Source organism: Lynx canadensis, chromosome A2, assembly GCF_007474595.2.
Source record: "Lynx canadensis isolate LIC74 chromosome A2, mLynCan4.pri.v2, whole genome shotgun sequence".
NCBI classification, from domain to species: Eukaryota; Metazoa; Chordata; class Mammalia; order Carnivora; family Felidae; genus Lynx; species Lynx canadensis.
In genome coordinates this window covers 125,172,903-125,197,365 of record NC_044304.2, presented here as the reverse complement: position 1 = coordinate 125,197,365, position 24,463 = coordinate 125,172,903, and the positions used below count along the sequence as shown (strand labels likewise).

Below are 24,463 nucleotides of genomic sequence, written 5' to 3'. Positions count from 1 at the left end.
AAATCTGAGCCTGGGGGTGGAATTCATTGGCTCCAAGTATTTCTTTTCTTTTCTTTCTTTTTTTCGTTTATTTTGAGAGAGAGAGGGAGAGAGAGAAAGAGAGAGACAGAGAGAGAGAGAAAACGAGTCAGGGAGGGCCAGAGGGAGAGGGAGAGAGAGAATCCCAAGCAGGCCCCGAGCTGTGCTGTCAGCGCAGAGCCTGTTGGGGGGCTCCATCTCACAAACCGTGAGATGGTGACCTGAGCGGACAAAATCAAGAGTTGGACGCTTAACCAACTGAGCCACCCAGGCGCCCCTGGCTCCCAGTATTTCTCAGGTCACGTGGGTGTGAGGGTCACTCGGCATTCCTCAAGCAGGAGCCTGCTCAGGTCTAGATAGATTTGTGGGGCTTTGAGAGCCAGAAGCCATGTTGAGACACCCTGGGCACGTCATGCTTCAATCATTACTTCATTGATTCATTCTTTAATCCATTTATTTATTCCTGAAACTTACATCAGCTGTTTCTTCCCTTCCTCGTTCCAAAAAGGATTTAAGATGTTCATACTAGCACCCACTATATACCAGGCACATAGGGTTTCGGAAATACGCTGTTCCCCATCTGTAATGCCTTTTCCGTGTTTCCTTCTGTTCAAAGTCCATTGTTCGAACAAGGCCTAGACCAAGTTTCATCTCCTATCTGCAAACTCGTCCATCATGTCAGCCATGGTCTTCTCTCCTTAGAGCTCCTTCAGTACTTACACTCTGGATCACATACTTTCCTGCATAACCATACTTTGTTCTAGCCTACCCTGCCTCTCTGACCAAGCTGCAAGCCCTTTGGGGATGGAGACTTAGTATCTGAATTTTTAATGTCTCTAATGTCTATTGAGGCACTAGGGACATAGTGAGCCCTCAGTGCCAGAGACTGCAGCTTGGAGAAACACGGACCTCTGCACTGGAGTGGCTCCTGGTGATGCACTATAACTAGGACTAATAATGCACTCCAGGCCTTTCTCAGGAACACCCATTTGAGCATGAACAGTTTAAATTACAAGGTCAGCTACCAGAGAGACGGAAGATAAAACTTAAAAAGCAATAAAGTAGCAATTTACATTTGTTCTCACCAGAGACTAACGGAATACATTATAACACAGTGACAAGTTAATGTTGGAGCTTTGCTGGAAGTTGAATGTTACACAGATCTACTTTGTGGCACCCATTTTAAATTTTTGGGAAGTGTTCTGGGATTTGCAGTTTCTTCTCTTGACAGGAGCTACTACTGAGAAATCTAGAACTTGCCAGAATCTAGAACTTGCCCCCAAGACACTTCTCCAATAAAGGGATCAAGTGACCTAGTCCAAGGAAATGAGAAATAGATGCCACAGTCAAGATTCTCCTTTTGCTTCATTCTGTGGGCAGGAGTGCGAGTGGGAGGAAATGCAAGAAATTTGGAAGTTTTAATGTTTTTATTTATTTATTTTTATTTTTGAGAGAGAGTGAGAGTGAGTACAAGTAGGGGTGGGGCAGAGAGAGAGAGAGAGGGAGAGAGAGAGAGAGAGAGAGAGAGAGAGAGAGAGAGAGAATCTGAAGCAGGCTCCAAGTCTGGAACTGTCAGCACAGAGCCCAACTTGGGGCTTGAACCCACGATCCGTGAGATACGATCTGAGCCGAAGTTGGACGCTCAGCCAACTGAGCCACCTAGACACCCGAAATTTGAAAGTGTTAAATGGGGTCTTTAAAATGCCAGTGTAGGGCGCCTGGGTGGCGCAGTCGGTTAAGCGTCCGACTTCAGCCAGGTCACGATCTCACGGTCCGTGAGTTCGAGCCCCGCGTCTGGCTCTGGGCTGATGGCTCAGAGCCTGGAGCCTGTTTCCGATTCTGTGTCTCCCTCTCTCTCTGCCCCTCGCCCATTCATGCTCTGTCTCTCTCTGTCCCAAAAAGAAATAAATGTTGGAAAAAAATAAATAAATAAAATGCCAGTGTAGAGAAACAAGGAAATTGGTTCCTAACATAGTCTTCTCTTGACCAAATTTTGCTTTTCATCACCCATTTAACAATGTTTCCTTGGTTGCTTAATGTAGCTAAGCTTTATTTTGGCGCATTTACTTGCCTTCCTTTATTATTTTATGCTCACTTCCCCTCTTTAACCTCCTCTCTCTGTGCCCAAAGTTAAAAAAATTTTTTTTTAATTAAAAGTTTTTATTTCAAACGTCCAAAGCGTAGCTTTTAGTGAGGGAAAGGATTGGGTTTGCACCCTGGGGACCAAACCCAATGAGTGGTTGTTCTGTTGGGTTTCTGTGTTGTAATCTGTCTGCCTTGGCCCAGTATTTCTACAATGTCACATAAGGAAGTACCTTCCTGGTGCATCTGTAACTCTTGAAAAGCACATTAAAGGTGGCTACTAACTATAATGCTTAATCCATATTCATTATAATCTTGAATTGATTCATTGGATCATCTGTGCACAACACAGTTTTTAAAATGCAGCTTTCAGTTTGTCTTTTTTTTTTTTTTTTTTTTTTTTAAAGCATCCACCACTGTGTGGCAGGCACTGGCCTAAAGATACAGATATGAATAAAATGCATTGCCGGCTCTTGTGAATGTCACAGCGATAAATGCACAATGAAATCTGGCATGTAACCTTCCATGACTGTTCTAGTTTCTGTTCCACCACCCATCTCGTGTGAAATATGCTTCTCGGGGTGGGGGGAGGTTGGGATGGGGGGGAAGAGGGTCAAGAGGAGATGCCTATTATTTTATCCAGGCTTAATGACCCACCCATGGGCATCATTTGTAAAGCATGTGTGTGAAGCAGGAAAACTCAGGGGAGGTCAACTTCTCAGATAGTTGAGAAGCTTGAATCCCACCCAGTGTAGGACTGGTCCAGAGAGCATACAGCTGTCCTTGTTTTTGTGTGCTCTTCTCCCCTGCATCTTCATACCCATTGGAGACTGTCGGCCTTAGGCTCTGGGAGGACAGAGGACCTGCCATCCTCCTTACATACTGGCCACTGATTTGAACATTTTTTGAGAAATTACTCTGATGGAAGTAAGTTATATACATTGTATTTAATTTTTACAAACCTGAAGGGTAGATATTTTTTATCACTCCCATTTTAGGGATGAGGAAACCAAAACTGAAGAAGGTCTAGTAAATTGGCCAAGGTCACAGGGCTGGCACATGTCAGAGCAAAGGCTGGTACCTGGGCCTAAAGTCACCATGTTTTTTGCCCAATACTCCATACTGCCCCTTGCTGGAATTCTTTACTTGGTCTCCAAACAAAGAAGAGCTCTCATCAGCACTGGTGGAGTTTATAAAAACCTACTTGGTGTGTCTTAAATATAGGTGTCTCTCTTTCGATTAAAAAAACTTCCATAGCCAGGTTCTGGGTTAGGCTCTGTGGGACAATATGAAATTGAATAGAAAAGATTGTCCTCTAGAAAGTTGAGACTGTGGGAGAGGGCTGCAACAAGGTGACTTTCAAGTGCACTACAGAACACAAGGTTTTGAATTATCATTTGATTATGTCATTTCCCGCATTCATTTACTCATTCATTCATTCATTCATTCAACAAGTATTTTCTCTGGTGAAATGGTACCAGTTAAAGGGATACAGTTCCTGAATCCAGCCTCCCATGTATAGGAGACAGACAAGCAATCCAGTAGTTGAAATACTGAACCTCGTATTCCATGTGTTTTTCCAATCATTTAAACAAAAATCGGTCAATGAATTATTTGTATTACCTTTAACAGACATTGAGTTAGGTCCCTCTTTCTTTTCTTTCTTTTCTCTTTTCTTTCTTTCTTCTTTCTTTCTTTCTTTCTTTCTTTCTTTCTTTCTTTCTTTCTTTCTTTCTTTCGTTTATTTTTGAGAGAGTGCAAGGGAAGGGCAGAGAGAGGGGAGACAGAGGATCCAATGCAGGCTCTGCGCTGACAGCAGGGAGCCCAATGTGGGCCTTGAACTCACCAAACTCACCAACCATAAGATCATGACCTCAGCTGAAGTCAGATGCTCAATCAACTGAGCCACCCAGGCCCCCTGAGTTAGGTTTCTTTTAATCTAATCGGTAATGATTTAAAAATTAATCCAAGAGGGCAACACTGGATCCATCTGACACATTGTTTTAGAATTCAAGCATTCCCTGCTATCCTTTTGTTTTTTGAAAACTAGTGCCTAAAAATAGTTGTTCCCTGCGCCAATAAAAACAACAGCTGAAAATCCTAATTCACAAAATATAGAGTATGAGGGATTATCAATTAGCATGACGTTTTTTTTCCCCTTACAAAAGAATTCATTGTCTCTTAAAGAGGCCTAACAGTGAATGTATGCATGTATTAACTTCCCTAATAAAGACATCGCTCAGTGGAGAAACTTCACGGTGAGGATCCATAGTCTCATGAAGCTTCTGTAATTACAATAGAGATAAATGATATGATTTACATGACTTACAAATGATATGATACGATTTACAAAATTGGGACTTAAGGACAATTTTTTGGAACAAGCCCACTGGACACCGCGAGGAAGGGGACCTGCCAGTTAACCATACAGCTGTAGAGCTTTGTGCACAGAATTCAGGAGAGCGGTGGGGTGGAGGAGGAGGGATAACTGGGTTTTGCTTCGTTTTAATTCCTTTACTCCCGCATTCCGCTGCTACGTGAAAGAAAATACGTTCTTGACTAAAGTTTTGTCTTTTATCAGCAAATAAAGTTTCTCTAAGTCACAAGGTTGCAGCACTTGAAACTAACAGAACATACTTGTTGATAATCCTTCCTTCTCGGGCCGTTCAATTTCGTCACCTTCCAGCCTGGGCTCCCCTCCCTGGTTTTCAGTTTACGGTTGTAACGTCAGGCACACGCTTGTGCCTCGACGCTTATCACTCCCCCTGAGATACTCTGCTGCCATTTTAAGTCGAGTTGCACCGTTGGTCGCATCGGCGGAGGGAGGTGCACTGGGCAGCATTCCCAGATGCGAAGCCACACACTGTGGAGTCAGTGTGAAACCGCAGCTTGACTTTTATCCCCTCGCTTTCCAGCGGCGGGGCCACCGCGCCTGCGGAGCGCGTGCACAGCTCCCCCCTCGGTCGTTCCCGAGCGCTCCTCCCCCACCCAGCCCACCCCCGCGACCAGCCGCCTGGGCCACGCGGGCTTCTTTGGGCTCCACGCGCACCCTTAATCGGGTCCGAAACTTCGCCAGAGGCTCCCGCCCCGAAAAGGCCCTTCCTTCTTCCCAACCACTCCCAGAGGGAGGGACGGCTGCTCCCGGAAGGACAGCACCACCCTCGCCCCAACAGAGCCCGACGCGGGCCACCAGCAGGGCGAGGGTCCCGGGGCCGCGGCGGGGTCGGCTCCCCTTCCGCGCCGGAAGTCCGCGCGTGCGCGCTGGCCGGCCGGGAGCGCGCGTCCGGCGCGGAGAGGCGGAGGGGCGGCGGGGGCGGGGCCGCGGCCGCTCACAGGGTGTCCCCGCCCCCGCCCCCCGGCGTTCCGCGGTCGCCGTGACAACCGGAGCGGCGGCAACGGCGGCAGGAGCGCGAGTCCGGCGCCGCCTCCCGGCCGCACCGCCAAAGCAAGCAGCCGCCGCCCGGCCTTGCTGCTCTCCCCGCCTCCCGGCCCGCGGGGAGGGAACGGCCCGCCCTCCGCCCGCCTGCCCGCCGGAGAGTGAGCGGCGCCCGTGCCGCCCCGCCAGCCCGCCGTTCCCCGGCCGCCGTTCGGGCGCGCGCAGCGAGCGGGAGCGACTATGCCAAGATGGTCCTGCAGGCGCGGAACAAGCACCGGGAGGCGGCCCCCAAGCCGCCCCAGCCGCCCCGCGCCTCTCAGTCGCCGCTGAGGGGGGCGCCGGACGCCGGCGCCGGGGAGCCCGGGCCCGAGCGCGCGCCCCGGTCCCCCGGGCGCAAGGGCGCCGCGGGCAGGAAGGGGCCCCGCGCCGAGCCCGCCGCGCCGCCCGCCGGAGGCGGGCTTGGGGGGCGCCTGGCGGCCGGGCTGCGTGGGGCGCTGGGCCTGCGGCGCGCGGGGCGCGGCCGGACCTGGACCACGCTCCTGCTAGGTGAGCAGCCCCAAAGCGCGGGCGCCGCCGGGACGCGGAACTTTGAGGCGCGGGCCCCTCTCCCCCTCCCCTGTATTCCCCTCCCACTTCCGCGCCGCGGAGCCCCGCCGCCCTGTCCCCGTCAGTTTGCAGCCTTCTCCGACTTTTCCTGGGACGTCCTCACCTCCTCCTCCCCTCCCCCTCCTCCTTGCTCAGCCTTCCTCGCTCCCTTCCAGTCCGCACTCTGTCTCTGTTTAAAAAAAAAAAAAAAAAAAAAAAATGGCCCCGAGATCAACAGCTGCCCAGCCTGGCTGCGAACTGACAGGTCTGCGCTAACGAGACTTGGGCGCTGCTGATTGGCGCGGACCGGCCGCCTTCCCGTTATCTCGGCCCCTGCCCGGAGGATGGTTTGCTTTGGGTTGGAAGCGATTCCGTGCTGCTCAAAGTAGAAGCTCATTCCCTATCCTAGAAAGTTGCTAAACTTATAATTGAAATTTAGAGTGCTTTTTTTCTTCTTGGCCGCAGACACCGCCGGTGGCACTTTGTGATTCCCCGCAGCACGTCACTTTCCAGGTTGTGTTGTGTTTTGGGCACTGGAGCCTTAATCCTCTCTGCTGACCTGGGAACGTTTGGTGTGGAGGGCTCCCCTCCGTTCCCGCTACCATGCACCAAATGGGTGATATGCAGCGATGTGCTGAACAAATAAAGTTCAAACAGTCACAGGTTGTGGACAGACTTCAGGTTTTCTTTGTTTCCTGATTGACATTCTGATAAGGCAAATTATTAGCAGTTTGGATAATGGGCCTAATTTTTCCAAACCAGTGCTTGGAAAATGGGAAATGCTGTAACACCGCCTTTCCTATATAATACATTAATGGATTTTGGCTACTGCATTATTTAACTGTTGGTGATTTATTCTTTGTTATCCTTTCAAATTCCCTTAGTGACCCAAAAGATTTGGATTTCAATATAGGTGAAGGAATAGGACACAACAATCAGCTTCCCCTGAGATAACATCCACCACCAGAAGAAGCCACTCAATCATAAAACACCAGAGTGTGTGTGAGTGTGTGTGTGTGTGTGTTTGTGTGTGTGTTTTAATGGTCTCAGGTTGATATTGTTATTAGAGTACTTTTATATATTGTAGATTCAAGCCTCGAAAAAATCAGTATTTTCAGTATATTCCTTCCCTTTTTAGTAGGGAGCTTGAAAAAAACCTTGCCAGTATGCAGGTTAGATAAGTTCACCTTGGGGAGGCAGCATGGTACAATGGATGAGAACAGGCTCCAAATCCTGTTCAGAGTGGTTAAGTATGGTTTAAGTTTCAAGTTATTTCCTTTGTGAGCCCTTCCTTCTCTGTGACATGGGATTATCACCTGCCCTACTTACTCTGAGGAGTAGAACTAAAAGGGGTGGCTAATATGTGGGAAGGCACTTTGTGTCTAAAGCCTTTAACAAGTTTTAGTTGCTATTATAAAAGCACATGCATAATACTGACTTGAGATCTGGTGACAGAATGAAGTTGCATTTTTGTCGAATGGCTATTATAAACATAAACCACTTTGTAGTGAAATATGGAATGACACCACTTCTTTTTCAGAGGTTACAGTAACAACCATAGAATAATATCTTGCCATTTTCTTGTTATTGCATTTACTTTGAATCTCCTTTTATTGGATACCTTATATTTGGATTTCGTGAGCATTATATTTAATGTTTCTACCTAAATACAGTTTTGTATTAATAGAGCAGTGTGGCACTTTACCTGACTTACCCCTTTGGGCATTGAAAAGAGGTACAGTGAAGGAGCTGTCCCTTATTTTTGGGTGTACTGGTCATCAGATGTATGGAGGTTGGATGATTTTCTGTCCCTGCTAACCACTTAAAAGAGGCCACGGGACAGCCTGAGAGGTGATTCTGGAGAATGGGATGTAGGTTGTTTGGTTCTTCCTCTGGCCCTGTTCCTTTGGATCCTGCAAGAAGGAGCAGAGTTTAGACATTTTTGAAAGCCTCCTCATTCCCTTCCTTCTTGCCCTTCACAGAATGAGTGAGAATTTGAGCTGACACTGTACAGTATGGGATTTTGCTATGACAAAAATGGTTCATTTATGTTTTGGGAAGAAATTTACAACTTGAACCTCCCTGATAGAAGCATACATTTTTAAAAGTTAGAAACTGACTGGAGATTCTCAGTTCTGTTTCTTGCATCTCCTCCATATATACTAAGCACTGATGGACTCACTATGTACCATGGGGGCCCTTTCCACTGTTGGGCAGTGGTAATCACCGTTGCAAACATCTATTCAACAAACATGTGTTTTTCTTTTTCTTTTTTGGATATCATTTACTATTTATTTAGTGGTAACAGTCATAAAAAGAAATATTTTTCAAATGTGTGTTTTTAGAAGTATCAGTCCAGTAGCTCCCTATATCAGCCAGGGGCAACAGTGGTATAGTAAGAAGAACCATGATGGTGTTTCTCCATCTTTTTTGACCATAACCCACAGTAGGCAATACAATTTACATTAAACTTGCTCACACTTCTGAAAGTGCAACCCAGTACGTTTATGCACATTTCTGTCTGTTATTCTGTTTAGGTTTGTCAGTGTCCTGGCAGGAAACAGATTTAATAAACGGACTGTTTTCAAAAGTGAACAGTTTTGTGGAACCCACAGAGGGCATCGAAACACTGAGGCTGTCAGCAGTGAGAAAGTGCTACCATGTCTGGGCCTGATGGGGGAAGGGGAGCTTCATCAGGAGCTGAACCCAAGGAGAGCTGTGATGTGGGAGCAGGATCTCCCCCCAAGAGGAGTGACCCCATACTCTTCTCCAACCTTCTACTTTCCCCACTCATGCCTCTCACTGGCTGACCAACTGGAACCCCTCGGGCAAGGGACCCAACTGAATCATTCTGTAGGGCTGGGAACTAGGCAGAGAAGGGAGGAGAATGGATTTAGATAGGCAAATGAAGTCTGACCAGCAAATATGTGCATATGCTTTAAAACAAGTGTCATGTTAACAATCTTACTTCTGTAATATACTGTATACTCTGATTTTCTATTCTGTCCCTTTTAAAACAATGCCATTTTATAAACTGTTGAGTTTTATGGTCTAGTGTATAACACTAGAAAAACCTACAGTGAAAACATTGCCTTAGAAGAACTGTTTTCTGATTTTTTTACCTATTTCAAACTAGTTGGGTACCTGAGCAAAGCACTTAGCTTCTCCGAGCCTCCGTTTGTAAGCACATGTAAAAATGGGAAGCCTGGACTAGACTGGTGGCTCTCAATCTTAGCAATACTGGACTAGAGTCATCTGGAAGCTTCAAGAAATCCTAATAGCCAAGCCACACATCTGACCAATTAAATCAAAATCTGGGGATGGGGTGAGGTGGAGGAAAATGTCAGTAATTTTTAAGTCCGATGTCTTGCCTCTCCGTAGAAGCAGCTTGTCTAGCATCACGGGGCTGTTATTCCTACATGGCAGCGATCCCCTAGTACTAAGTGGTTCTCACCTCCCCTCTTTTAGGCGGGGACACACAGTTCAATTTGCCCACGTTTCTCCTAGTCTATTGTTTTCTCAAAACTGGGGCTGTGAGTTGCCATTCATCAACTGATATGGCTGTTATTTTAATTAGAGTTGAGAGAAGAGTGATGTGTTTCTTGTACCCATGTGTATTATCAGAAGAGGGAAGAAAAAAGCATAGTTGGAGAGGGCTGTGTGTTTCAAGGAGAAATGGAAGGGGTGCTATCCTTTGTGGAAGTGAATATACATGTTAAACATGCAAAAAGAGCATGCCTGTGGTAAAGACTGCAAGGTAAGATGCCATTTACAAAACATAATAAATTTGTAACCTGAATATGGAAGAGAAAGATACTGAAAACTACTTTTTTCCCCCTTTCATCTGTCCTGCTTGGTTCGTTAACATACCTGCCTGGTTCCTAGGATCAGTGGCAACCGCACCCTTGCTGAAAGCTGGTTCTGTGTTGGCAAGGCCTCTCAACCACAACGTGATGACATGTTGGGTTGGATAATTCTTTGCTGGGGGGTGGGGAGGGGCTGCTGTCCTGTGCATGGTGGGATGTTCAGCAGCATCCCTGGCCTCTACCTATTCGACGTCAGTAGCACGTCCCCCGTTGTGACAACCAAAATGTCTCCATATATTGGCAAATGTCCTTTGGGAAGCAAAACTGCTTTTGTTCTCCACAATTTATGGGAGTGTGAAAGCCCATATAATAGGAAAGAAATATGGCTTTTTAGGGGCAGAAGGGGTAAGAAAGTGGGTGGAGGCAGAAGATTGAGGCTAGGTGTTAGCCATAGGACTGGGTAGGAGGCAGTGTGGTGTGTTTGAAATAGCACAGGCATCTCAATACTGACCTGCATTTGAGTCTTGTTTCTACACTTAAAAGTTATAGATCCCTAAATATCTCTGACTCTTGCTTGCTTCATCTTTAAAATGGGGATTATATGAGGTGCCTGGGTGGCTTTGTCAGTTAAGCATCCAACTTCGGCTCAGGTCATGATCTCACAGTTCATGGGTTCCAGCCCTGTGTTGGGCTCCACACTGTCAGTGGGATTCTCTCTCTCTCTGCCCGTCCCCAACTCATGCTTTTTCAAAATGAATAAACTTTAAAATAAAACATAAATAAAATGAGGATAAATGCCCCACACGGTTATGGTAAAGAATAAATAATATCTGTAACAGCAGCTCTATTCACAGTTACCAATTACTGAATGCCTACTACAGCTGATGCTAGCTTTGGGGGATAAGAGGGAGGACAAGACAAGCTGTATGTAGCCCCTGTCTCCAAGGAACTCCATTCTAAAAGGGCCGGGAACAAATAAGAATAATAGTACATTGTAGTAAGTCCAGTGGAGGAAAGAAAAAGGGCTAAGATAGAAAAAACAGGAGAGACCCACTTTAGGGTCAGAAAAATTTTGGGGGAGTTGGCCTTAGAGGCAAGACCTGCGGGTGAGAAGATGCATACTGTCCGGAGAAGAAGGGGCATTGTGGAAATGGCACACGACATGTGCTGAGGCAGGCCAGAGCTTAGCCTGTTCAACATGAGAAGGCCACAAACCAGAGCTCCTTAAGGAGTTGGGGTTTTATTCCTAGCATGACGGGAAGCCACCGAGGAGTATTAAACAGGAGAGTAACGTGACTTAAATTTTATTTTGGGAAATCTACACTTGGGAAAATGGGCTGTGGAGCACAAGGGCAGAGCTGGGAGCAGTCAGTGGGGAGGCTCTGGCAGGACTCCGGCAAGAGAGTTGTTGGTCATGATGAAGGGGATAGATTTGAGATCTGCTTTGGAGAGAGAAATGGGAGGGTTTGGGCTTGGATTGAGGAATTGGGAAGGGCTTGGATTGAAGGAATTGGTTTGGGCTTGGATTGAGGAAAAGGGAAGGGCTAGGAATAATTTCTCAGTTTTGGCTGCTGTAACTGGGTATATAGGGTGCATTCACTGAGATCGTGAAGACTAGGGGCATGGTGAGGGGCTGGGTTTGAGGGAAAAGATTGGAATTCTATCCTGGACGTGTTTCCCTTGCAATATTTGTGAGATGTCCAAGTAGAAATGTCAAGCAGGTAGTGGGACATAAGAGAAGATGTCAGAATGGAAACAAAATAGGACATCACCAGCAAATGGGTGTTAATTCCCAAATTAATGGGAATTAATAATAACACCTTTTACTGAAATGGGGTTTACTCTGTGCCAGACATAGTTCTAAGTGCTTTAGATAAACTCATTTATCTTAGACTCAATTCACTGCTAACTCAGGCCTGGCCATGACACTGTGATTGCCATACCTGTTTTATCAGACAGGGGATCTGAGGCACACAGCTGTTAAATAACTTGCCCAAGACCATCTCTAGAATGTGGAAGGCTCAGGATTTGAATCCAGGCAATGTGGCTTCAGAGTTCGAGCTCTTAACTGCTCTGCTGTATTTCATCTTCTCCAGGGTGAGTATAGCAAAAGAAGAAATGAAGCCCCAGGACTCTGTTCAGAGAAATGGCAACATTTAATGCTCAATTGAGTGTTAGCTTTCTTGTTTCTTCCTTCAGGGGAAATAAAGCAGAGAGGGATCATGTGTGGAGGTACGGGGACAGGAAGTGGAAAGAGAGCATATTAGGGTGGCATAAAGGATGAGAAAAGCTGAGGAGCTGTGAGGCACAGGGACCACTGGCCATCTTGGTGGGATGGCTGTCAAGCAAACACTTAGACACAACTGAGCATCAGCTCTAAGGATGTGTTAATACATAGATGTTGGACCAGTACATTTCCTTAGAAAGCCAGTGAATAAGATGGGAATTTGGGATTTAAAGTGTTTCTTCAATGTTTAAAACCAGTTTTTTCTTTCTGAAATAGACTCTGGTTAACTCTAAACAACAGTCATAATCACTTAAACATATTTTTTTTTTATTTTTTTATTTATTTTTTTTTTCAACGTTTATTTATTTTTGACAGAGAGAGACAGAGCATGAACGGGGGAGGGGCAGAGAGAGAGGGAGACACAGAATCGGAAACAGGCTCCAGGCTCTGAGCCATCAGCCCAGAGCCTGACGCGGGGCTCGAACTCACGGACCGCGAGATCGTGACCTGGCTGATCGGACGCTTAACCGACTGCACCACCCAGGCGCCCCTTAAACATATTTTTTTATTAAAATACACAATTGGAGGGGTTCTGAGTATGTTATATTTGTGTGTGCTCAAATTAACAAATGTGATGAGTTTAGATTGTGTAAGTATAAGGAGACATTACCAATATGTGATTGATTCTTGGCCCATAGTATGGCATCATTACTGAAAGCAGATAAAATTTTATTATACACATATGCATATTTGCATGTTGATAAATTTGAACTGTGGCCATTTTTATAAGTTTTATATGCTTAGCCTGTTAGGCTGTATTAATGTGTCTTAAAATTTATGTTAATGAGATACTTACATTATCATAGAGACCTATAAGCCTGTGTGCATGTTTCTAAGCAGGCCAGCTTTAGGCTGCGTACTTTGTATGTTTAGTTCTAAATTCTTGTGTCGTTAGTTTATCTTTTGCCATCGGATTGTACTTTACCCAAACCATTGGAACATTACTCTTCCAGGAAGGAGTCTGCTAGTTTTCTTTAGTTACCATTCTAATGAGTATTTGTCCTCAGAGTTAGTAAAAATTACATCTATTTCTAGGTCATGACCTTTATGCTGCTGTTTAATTCTGTAAAAGGCAGTTTCATAGGAAAGATCAATTCTTCATGGATGATCTTTCACAATTCAAGAATCATTGAATAGGAATAAATTTAAAAGTGGAAGTATTGATTTGTAGAGTACATAAATCTACAACTGTTGTAACTTTTCTCTTTTTTGTTTTCATACTACTTTTTATTTTCTCAGCATTGTCCTTTTTCCTCCCTGAATACATTTAAATTAACAGCTCACACTCATATCTTCACGTTTGTCTGGCATATTCCTTCATGTTTGACTTCCTTTCCGGAGTAACCGATTGTCAGGTATGTTTTTCACTACTGTCACTACACATGATCAACGCTTAGACAGCATTTTGTAATTTTAACTTCTTGCAGCAAATGTTAACATAATAACCTAGTCACCAAAATCACGGGAGTTCAGTGTGATTCATTGTACTAACTAAGGATGGGGTGATTTTATCTTCTAGTTTACGGTAGTACCAACTATATCTTAAACAAAGTTTATAAATTACTTGGCCAATTACTTTGACAAATTTTTAACTTGAGATTGTTGTAATTCAGAAGAGTGAGGCTTTAGTCATTATTTTTATACAGCTCAACTCAAATTTGCCCAAAATGCTGTTGCTCTGCGTTGAATTTGTCTATTAGTTCCTAACAGTAATCACTAGTTTTTTGTAATGCAGCTTTTCAGTGCTGCTATTGTCAAATCTCAGAATCTTTTCTCCACATTAAAAAAATTTTTTTTAATGTTTTGTTTATTTTTGAGAGGGAGAGACAGTACAAGTGGGGGAGGGAGAGAGAGAGAGAGAGAGAGAGAGAGACAGACAGACAGACCGACAGACAGAATCCTAAGCAGGCTTCAGGCTCTGACCTTCCAGCACAGAGCCTGATGTGGAGCTCAAACTCGTGAACAGTGAGATCATGACCTGAGTCAAAGTCAGATGCTTACCTGACTGAACCACCCAGGCGCCCCTCTCCACATTTTAATAATCATCATAAAGTACTTATATAACTGGCACAGTGCTACTGTTTTCCACCACATTTAAAGGGTTTTTTTTAATAAGACCTCATTTCTCATTCTTTTGTCCTCTTTGATCTCCATGGAAATATCATAAGAAATCCAGACTGAAAGGTTGGTTACTGGAATTTTACATGCGAAGAAAGTAAAGTAGGCCAGGTGAATGGCCTGACATCATTAGTGAGTTCACAGGGGGAAGTTTGAGATTGAAGTTAAGGTCTCTTGGTTTGTTAAGCACATCTGTCAAATTGTAGGTTTCAGATCTATAGTTTAAGGCAGCTGTCAAAGATACATTAATGGGAAAATGACCTGATAACTCTTTTGGCAAGAACACTCCTTTGCTGGCTTCTGCTTATCTGGGGGAGTCACTCTCTTCTATCCTTATGGTCAACTTGTTAGTTTCCATTTTGTTTGTGCTTAACTATTTTTGAAGATGATTAAATTGTGGGTTATTTTTTATTGTGTTGGTTGGGTGTTTGGCATTAGTATAAAAACAGAATAGTAATCAGTGGTATCGTGGTTTTCTTAACCATTTAAAGAATAAAGTACACTTTGTGATATCCAAGGGCAGTTTGCAGTTTGGGGGATGGAATCTATAATCTAAAGATTGGAATGGCTTATTGATTAATAAACTTGCTAAATCTTTTGCTTCGTGTGATGGGTCTGGGTTTATATTGTGCACGTGTGGGTTTTCTTTCCCCCTCTAATGAAGAGATGCAGCATCTACACTTTTCACATTAGGTTTACTAAAGTTTTAACAGTTTTTCTACGATTGCTCAGAAACATTAAATGGGCCAGCATATTATTTTGGGTCTGTATTTATTTAGCTACCTAAAACACTGAAATGCCTTTTTTCAATAAGGAGAAAGTTACTTTATGAAAATGATTAATGTAGGTAACTGTTTGAGTTAGAAATATTTGTATTCATATTATCTGAGAATAAGATTTTTAAAGGAAGTTACAATTGATTGCTTTAAAAGCCCATATGCTGGGTAATTGTTCTATTAAGTATTCCCTACTTTAATATATGTATATATGTAAATATTTAAAGACGTGAACATTTATTTTGTATATTTCTCTGTTTAGAATAGCCTAATTATATTCTCTTTGAGGATGGTGATATATATTTTCTGTGCTCTGTTTTCATATATTCACCTTAAAATAAGCCTTTGTCCTTGATTTTTGTATTATTTCTAAAGCATCTCCTCCCACATTTGAATGCATTCTTTTGGTTAAATGTGCTTATTAAACATTTTCATGCCTGAGCTTCCAGTCACAAGGACATCAGTGGCCAGAGTCCCAAAATCCAGGCTTTTCCTCCAGGCCTTGGTGCATCCCAGTCATGTGACCTTGCACCTCATGGGAAAATAAGAACCATATTTGACTCATAAGGACTCCTGGTTCTTTTCCCTTAATGTGTGAAAGTGTTTTGTAATCTGCAACTGATAAACAGATGTTAGACATTGTCATTGTAATTGAGAGCCTCCTAATTTTTTCCTGTTGTAATGTACTGTTTTGCTCAATGCCAAATATATGCAGGAGATTCAAATGATCTAAAGTCAGCCTTGCAGCCATCATCACATAGATCACTGAATTCTAGATCTTACTGGTAGTGTCTTCAAATCATGCCTGAGTTTTGGGGCGCCTGGGTGGCGCAGTCGGTTAAGCGTCCGACTTCAGCCAGGTCACGATCTCCCGGTCCGTGAGTTCGAGCCCCGCGTCGGGCTCTGGGCTGATGGCTCGGAGCCTGGAGCCTGTTTCCGATTCTGTGTCTCCCTCTCTCTCTGCCCCTCGCCCGTTCATACTCTGTCTCTCTCTGTCCCAAAAATAAATAAACGTTGAAAAAAAAAATTAAAAAAAAAAAATCATGCCTGAATTTTAAAGGGGTCCTGGTTCTTAAGACTGAGTATCTCTATTAATACATTGAGTGCATTCCTTTTTTTTCTCCATTCAGAGAAGAAAACAATAAAAGGACCAAACCTACAAAGACTTTTAGTTTGGGGAGCAGGAAGATGAAAACAAAAACAGAAAATAACCAGGGAAGCAACTTGGAGAATGTGAAGTCCGATGTATTAGTGGTAATTGTTGTGGCTATCTGAGGTCATTAAGTGTGAGGAATAGAGATAACCAAGTAAAAACCACTTTTTAACATCTGGGAAAAATGAGACTTAGACTAAATAACTTATAAGTCATATAAAATCCAGGGACTCTTTCTTTTTAGGAGTGACGTTATTGCCAAGAGAGGTTAAAAAAAAGGATTTTATTTTCAATTTTAGTTCTTTCCCTTCCTTAATCATTGTTTTCTGCTATCAGGATTTTGACAGTTTTTCTATCAGAGTATCATTTGAATTAATATTTGCCTTTTCCTAATAAAAATTGCTAAAAGTGTAGATTTCCAAGCCCCCCAAGTGAGAGAGATTGAATTAGGGTCTTTGAGAATGTAATCTTAACATGCCCCTCCTAGGTTAATGTTTTCAATCCTAGTTGCGTATTAGAATCACCCCCAGTGCCAAACCTAGCACATTCAAACCTCCCAGGTGACTCCACTGTGCTGTCAGTGTTGACACATTGTCCTTAAAAGTGTTTACAAGCCATCTGAGGGGTCTTGTTAAAATGTAGATTTGGAGCCCAGGATTCCGGGATGGGACCTGAGAGTCTGCATTTCTAGGGAGCTCTCAGGTGATACAATTACTGCTGGAGGGCACTTGGAATACAGAGAACCATTTCTCAGGTTACATTTTGTGGACAACTACCTACACTCTGTTCCAGTCATTTTTGTGCCAGTGATAATTAGCCTTGACTGTACATCAGAATCCCTTGTGAATTAAAAAAAAAAAAAAAATCCCTAGAGTTTCAGATTTAGGGGTTCTGGATTAATACTCAAGTATCTCCAGTTTTATTTAGTGCCAGGGATGATTCTAATGCAATCCCAGGGTTTAGACCACTGTGACTTCATATTACTGTATTAGGATAGATTCTCTGAAACTTTCTTTTCTTTAGTGGCTCAGTGCTTTCCAACCTTTTTCATGTCATGGCACACGTAGGAAATGATAATATTTGTGTGGCGTGGGGTGGGTGAGTGCTCTCTTCAAAACCTGGAGGTTACTGGCCCCCAGGACTCTGGTGCTGCCATCCTTAGCACTCCAGGCCCCATTGGCTGAGAAGCTTTGCCAAACTCCTTTCCTGGTGTTCAGTGGAGCTCTGAGAGCCTGACACACTATACGTATAGTGAGTGGGCCCTCAGTGAATATTGTCTTGTTTTTGCCATTATAATTTGTGTTCTGTACTATGTATCAGTGATGGAACTTCTTTTTCATGTTCGAGCCCAGTCCACCTACAGCTTTACTGTAGCTGTCTTCTTTTCTGGCTGTCCACCAGAAATCCCTACCTAAGTTGTACTCATGTCCTGAGCCCTGTCCCTCCCTCCCACCCCCCTTTGATAGACCTTGCCCTGAGAAAGTCATTACTGATCTGCCTTCTCAGATTTTTTTTACAGTTTGTAGACTTTGTGCCCTTTGCTTGAGTGCCTAATGTGTTCTCTCATTATATTGCGTGTGTACCTAAATCATATCTCTCAAATATTTTATTTTTGATGTTGGATAATGTTTCTTTAAAAAATTTTTTTAATGTCTTTATTTTGAGAGAGAGACAGAGTGCGAGCAGGGAGAGGGTCAGAGAGAGAGGGAGACATAGAATCTGAAGCAGGCTCCAGGCTCTGAGCTGTCAGCACAGAGCCTGACATGGGGGCTCGAACTCACAGACTAAGATCATGACCTGAGCTGAAGTCAGATGCTTAACCCACTGAGCCACCCAGGTGCCCCTGATGTTAGATAATATTTCTTTAGTGTTGTTGATTTCTAGGAAAATGTGTTGTGCATCTAGTGGGCATTTAGATACTTGTTGACTTTAAAGCACTTATAATTCTCAAAAATCTAGGTGCTAGAAAGAAGGCAGGAGCTGAGCTTATGGTATAACAACTGTTTTCTCTTTCTTAAACTGGATCCTGCAAAATGTCTTTTCACTTGTTACTTGATTACACAGAAACTGGCCTCTGTTTCATTATAGGTACTATAGACTGAAAATATGATTTCTTCCAATATATTAATTTTATTATAATATATGGGCCTTCATGTAATGGGAACCCTTTGAACAGTTTGGAATGCTTAGATATTGTCTTTAGGTATTTAGGTTTTTATTTAATGGGGTGCATTCTTTAATTTCTCTTACATGGTGATTGTCATTTAACAGTTCAACCCAGTGAGGTGCCAGGCATCATGCTAGGACATGTAGATATTAAGAGGAATTAAACACAAGCTCAGCTTCAAGGCCTTTCCATTCTAGCAGAGGAAACTGGCGTGTGCATGACTAGCTATTTAGTTGCTGTAATAAAGGTATTTTAGCTAGGATGGCAGGATCAGCTTCACAAAATGCCACATTTGAATTCCTGTGATTTGAAGGATAAAGTAGGAGTTTACAGACAGAAGCAAAAGCATAGCATCATGAAACACTTGGTATTTTAGGGGACTGTTGCCCAGTGCAGCGCGCATGAAAGGCATGTGGTGGGAATCAAGTGAAAACAGACCGGAGTGTGGGCTCCATGGTTTGAGGCTTCGGGAGTTATGAGACTTTTCAGACAAGGGGATGAGATGCTTAAACCTGTACATTTCGAAATTGACTTCATTCTCCAGGATGGATTGTTGATGTGGAACAAGGAGACAGACTATTTACTGGTGGCTTTACCTTCTGGAAAGAAACTTAAACTCTGAACAGACCCTTGAGAACAATAAGAAATGATTAGTAAGGATTGAGTATAGAACTTGTCAAGGTTGATTTGGAAACCTTGTCCAATAGATTTAAGGGGAGCATCCTTAACCTTTTTTTATGTCATTTGTCACTTGAGGGTTAGGGAGGCTAAAACTCTTTAGAATGCTTTAAGTATGGATTAACCTCAATTTAGGAATAAATTGTATTAAATTTTGCAAGTCATTATGGTCTTAGAATACATTTTTCCATATAAATATTGTTACAAGATGAGGTCAGCAAATGCCCACAAATGGGAGAGGAGGCAGCTCCTTCCCAGTGCGAAGAAAGGGAGGTTTGGAATTAGAACCCCTGGCTCCAGGTGATTCTTGCCATTTATCAGCTATGTGCCTTTGGGGGAAATGACCTCTTGAAGGCCTAGTTTTTCATTTGTAAAATAGGAATAAATACTCCCACTGCTGTGTGAGAATCAAATGAGACAGTTTGTGAAGGTAGCTCTGAGTTTTAAGTCAAATGCTAGTTACGTAGTACACATGTAAGGGACAATGTAACGTGGATGGGATAATATATTCAGGATCAGAAATATCTGTTGGCTGCAGGAGAGCCTCCTGCAGGTTAGCACAGGAGAGCAAAGGCAGAGGCAGCCCACCTTGGCTTCATGGTTCTTGCTCTCACACCTTGAGGAGGTGGAAAAGGAAAGGAAAGGACTGTGCATTAGAGTGCAAAAGACTCAGCTGAGTATCTTAAAGATGCAGATCACAAGGCTCTACTTCGCAGCAATCCAGATGGGGGTTGGTGGGTGTATTCATAAAGGGGTTCTGGACTTCTGAGTCATCTGCTGGGGTGAGGCAACTTGGGGGAAGGGAAGAGGCTGGGAGAGGAGGTGAGGGCCGGCAGGGGCCGGGTGCCGGGCAGAGAGGGATTAGGGTTTAGGAGCCATTGAAGGAGGATTGAGCTGAACCTATGGAAGAGCCCCTTCTCCCATTTCTTTTTCCTTTCCTCCTGCCCTCCCTGCTGCTGCTGACCACTGTGGGCCAGGCATTGGGATGGGGACAGGGGATGTCCCCTCCCTGTTTTCCCAAGACACTGGACTTGCTGGTGTGGAGCAATCCAGAGGAAAAGAACAAAGGCCACCTTGGGGAGCTGTGGCTAGAAGGAGGGGGGTCAAAGGGAACTGAGCTGGGGTGGACTTCTGGGACCTCGCCTGCTCACCTGGGGGCACTCGTCCTCCCCTGCTACCTGCTGCTGGGCTGCGGGTGAGAGGGGAACTAAAAGCTTAGGCACCTGACTGGTTGTAGAGGGAGGCTGGTGGGTGTGTCAAATTTGCACTAAGTAAGTGGGGACTCAATTTTTGGAAAAAAAAAATCTATTACTTACATACAAGTGTATGTGTGTGTATCCATCAATCAGAGTACATTCAACCTTATTATGTGGACATGATTTAGATGATTTCGTTTCCCCTTTAATTATATCAAGTTGTACCCATTAATTCAGCAAACATTTCATTTGAGCTGTGTGCTCCAGTATGTGGTCAGCTTCCTGTAAGTACTGTGGTATAAACCTCAGTAAAACATCATTTCTGCCCTCAGGGAGTTACATTCTAGTTTGTTTAAACAAGATTCTAATAACAGGAGAAGAACAATTTTCAGTGGCTAGGCTTCTCAAATCCCATGAAACTGAAAATTGATATAATGTGACATATAATCTGGTACAGAATTTCTTTAATCAGAAAGTGGAAGGAGTGTCCAATTTAGCTTCAGAGTGTTGGTAATTTAAGTGCTTCCAGCAAAACATAAGAGCCTTTCAGAATTCTCAGCCATAGGATTGCAATCTTTTGAATTAGATTACAAAGCAAACCTTTCCTTGAACACTTTTCTTCTTATGGAATCGGCTTGGATTTTTGAAAGTTCGGGTTTTTTTCAATGTTCCGATTAAAAGAAAAAAAAAAAACATGCTAAATTCACCACAGTACCTTAGAATGACAAAAAAAAAAAAAAAATAGCATGTGTATTAAAATGGAAAAAAAGGGATTATCAATTTTGTGACACTCCCAAAAGACTATATAGACAGGGTTGATGATCACTGGACTAAATTTAGAGAAAATCATTTATAATCTTTTCTGTAGGCAAGAATGTAAGAAAAGCTCTTTAGGGGTGCCTTCAGAAGTTTTTGTCATTTTATGTCTTTCTGCTTAAATTATATGCTCACAAGGCAGTATCTGCCTTACTGAGGCTTTCATTTTCAAATGAAAAAAATGTATATATATAAATATATGTATACACACACATAGCTTATTTCAATTTTGAATAAATTAAATCATAACTCTACATTTTTATGTAAAAATTAGTAGTTTCTGTAAAGTATGCTGCATATATCAATAGATAAATTGCAACTTTCCACCCCTTTTATCTTAAGGAAAAAAAAAAAAAGAAAGAAAGAAGGGAGCAAGATAATTTAAGGTAAGGAAGCCCCGGCTTTTGTCTTACCCTTGCCCCCGCAGTCCTCCTCAAGAGGCCAGGCAGTGTATGGCTTTCACGTTAAAGTTCTTGTCTTCAACTTCCCTTTCTCTGTTTACTTGCTTTGTTTCCTTGGTCAAGTTCCTCCAGTTCTCTGAGCCTCAGTTTCTCACTATATAGTGGGGAAATACTGGTGTCTACCCCATGGGATAGTTGTGGGGATCTACTGGGTTGGTTTAGGTAAAGCACTTCAAAAGTACCTGGCATGTAGTAAGAATGAAAATGTCAGCTGCTTTATTATTATTACTACTAAATTGAAAGGAGCAAAGGAATTGAAAACACTGGGCATATTATGAATCGACCCTGGGGGCTATGAAAGAGCTCCATTCAAATGCCCCAAATTCCAAGAACAGTTTAGTGCTTCAGGGATTGAATTAGAGGAAGGCACCAAAGGCCACTTGGTACCTTCCTTCCTTCCTTCCGTTCTTCTCCTGAAGAATTGTGGTATTCTGAGGAAGTAGAGAGGTGATTGCCTTGAGAAATCCTATTTATCACTCCAGAGTCCTGAAGGTTAGAGGCTAATTTAAAAGCAGATGTGTAATGCACTGCCACTGAAGTCAGTAGAAGGCAGGATGCCCTCTTTTACCAGAATTACTTAGTATTGTTCTAGAAGTCTATTATTATTGTCAAGTGGGAAGAAGATACTAACAGCAAAATTATAAAACACGAGCAAAATTATTAAAAAAATTTTTTTTAATGTTCATTTATTTTTGAGAGAGAGCACAAGTGGGGAGGGGCAGAGAGAAAGGGAGACACAGAATCTGAAGCAGACTCCAGGCTCTGAGCTGTCAGCACAGAGCTGGAAGTGGGAAGTGGGGCTCAAATCCACGAACCATGAGATCATGACCCAAATGGAAGTCAGACGCTTAATGGACTGAGCCACCCAGGTGCCCCGCAAAATTATTATTTTTAAATAATATTGTTCAAAATAGAGAATTGAATATAAACAAAAAAAAAGGTAATAAAATTAATAATTTAGTATGAGTCAAAAATAAATACATGGCAAAATAATTACACTTCAAAAATAAGTACATTAACAATATTCAGTAAAGTGTAATAAAAAAGATTTCGTGGATATTAGCAGAAAAATGTTAAGCTCACAAAGGAGACTTAAGAAATATGAATTAACTATGTAACTACTATATTAATTCTACCGATAGGATTTTTGTCAAGGGCAATTGAAAAGCAAGTTGAATAATTGAAGGTATGTACTATGTTTATGGGTATATACATATGGATTCATGTCATCACCGTGTAGCTTCTTTCCAAATTAATTTATAAATGAAACTCCAATTACAATCTCAAAGGGATTCCCAAAGTAGAAGGGTGTGAGGTGTTCCATACATTAAAGATGGCATTTACATTCAGTGAGAGAACGATTTATTCAGAACATGATAGTTAGATTATTGAGAAAATAAAGCCCAAATCGTGTTATGTATGGTGAGGTGAAGTCTTTGAAGGCAGAAACCAAAAAAGAAATGGATGGTAGATTTGTCAACAAGAAAAAATCAAAATTTTGAAAGATCCAAGTAATATATGTAACAAATGTCAAATGACAAACCTAGTTAAATATTTGCAGTTTTAGTGACCCAGAAGGAGTAATCTGTCTTTTATAACCATTACTATCTCCTAGGTAACATGCATTTTTTAATATTTAAAAATGTAAATACTTGTTTAAGAAAAAGGCAATAAGATCTAGACTGTTTGGTTTTCATTTCTAAGAGTATTTCATAGTTCAGTTCCTTAGTAGTTATTTAATAAGAAGTAGTTATTTAATAAGAAGCCTGCAATAGGGTGAATCTTGTGGCATAAGAAAATTGGTATGGTTTGGATTCATCTTAATATGTTTTTTGTACTTGGACAGAAAGCAACTATTGATTCTCCTATGAGACTGATTTTATTATTAGCTTATTTTCTCTCCCTTACCTTTTCTTTCTTCCTTCTGCCCTGATGAGAGAAAAAACAGAAACAAAAAACCTCTAAAGGCCTGAGATATAAGGGAAGTTATTTTAGGTTTCTTTCTAAGTCAGCATGACTGTACATAAACTTGGTTTAAAACAAACGCCTGATTTATGGCCCACCACTCCTACATTATACACCTGCTTTGTAAATGAGTAGCCTAAGGAAAACCATCTTGTCTTTAAGATATCGATCATTGCTCTTACTTGCATTCCTTGACATTAAACTTATGTTTGCTGCCTGTATGCTAATCTGTAATCTTTTGAGCTTTTACAAGATGTAAAAAAGTATATAACCTTGTAAAAACTGTTTATTCTCTGAAGCACTTCTCTGTGAAGAGCATGTTTCTTGGGCATCTGTCCTAACTTGGGCTCCCGTAAAACTCTCTTAGAGATTCTAAAATGTTTGCTTGTTTTGTGTCAACAGCCCTCCCTCTTCCTTCCTTCTTTACTATATTTCATGATAAATTTGTTTAAAAAATAGTAAAATTTATCATAAAAATCCAGATATTGCAGCAATATACAATAAGTGATAGTTTCTTATTTTATTCATCCTCAGTCCGGCGCCCGAGGTCACCATATGTCTTTATTCTTGAGTTATTTCTTACTGTTGTTTCTATTCCTCTGGCAGTTCTGTTTGTGGAAGTTTCCATGTTAGGGTTCCTTGGATAGTTTTTGGCAAATAAAGGGCCCGCATTTTGTTGAGTGAGTGAATGAATGAAATTTATAGATACATGCCTAATTCTTTTGTAATCCAGGCTGTTGGATTTTAAGCATAGCCCTGGGGTTTCTTCCAAAGAGTCTCTCTTCTTTCCCCAATCGCTAAGAATCCAACATTTTATATCCCAAATTTTACCATGCTTATTTTTGCAATGCTTTTCTATAAGGTGAACACGTTTCTTTATGCTAACATAGTAATTTAAATTTCTTTTTTCTTCCAGCTGCCTTTGCAGCAGTGTTGCACTGGTAAGATTGTTTTCTTCTCATGTATTTTATGCAGATCA

The 24,463-nt window shown here is 42.4% G+C and overlaps 1 protein-coding gene and 1 long non-coding RNA gene across 8 annotated transcripts in view; both read left to right on the top strand.

Moving 5' to 3' along the window:
- The window catches only part of DPY19L1 (dpy-19 like C-mannosyltransferase 1), a 106,124-nt gene that overhangs the window by 2,883 nt on the left and 78,778 nt on the right, over positions 1 to 24,463 (top strand). For 3 of the 7 annotated variants that reach the window (XM_030308213.1, XM_030308212.1, XM_030308211.1), the window contains exons 1-2: positions 5,525 to 6,022; positions 24,401 to 24,425. In XM_030308213.1, the coding sequence (XP_030164073.1) occupies positions 5,725 to 6,022; positions 24,401 to 24,425 (323 nt within the window). In that variant the 5' untranslated portion in view covers positions 5,525 to 5,724. Of the gene's footprint in view, positions 1 to 5,524; positions 6,023 to 21,384; positions 21,445 to 22,661; positions 22,706 to 24,400; positions 24,426 to 24,463 lie in introns of those variants that run through there. The other 4 variants (XM_030308216.1, XM_030308217.1, XM_030308214.1 and 1 more) reach the window with 3 other exon arrangements.
- Positions 13,362 to 16,303, top strand: LOC115509064. Its single transcript, XR_003967219.1, has 2 exons — positions 13,362 to 13,509; positions 16,179 to 16,303. It is a non-coding gene; the product is annotated as an uncharacterized LOC115509064 (long non-coding RNA).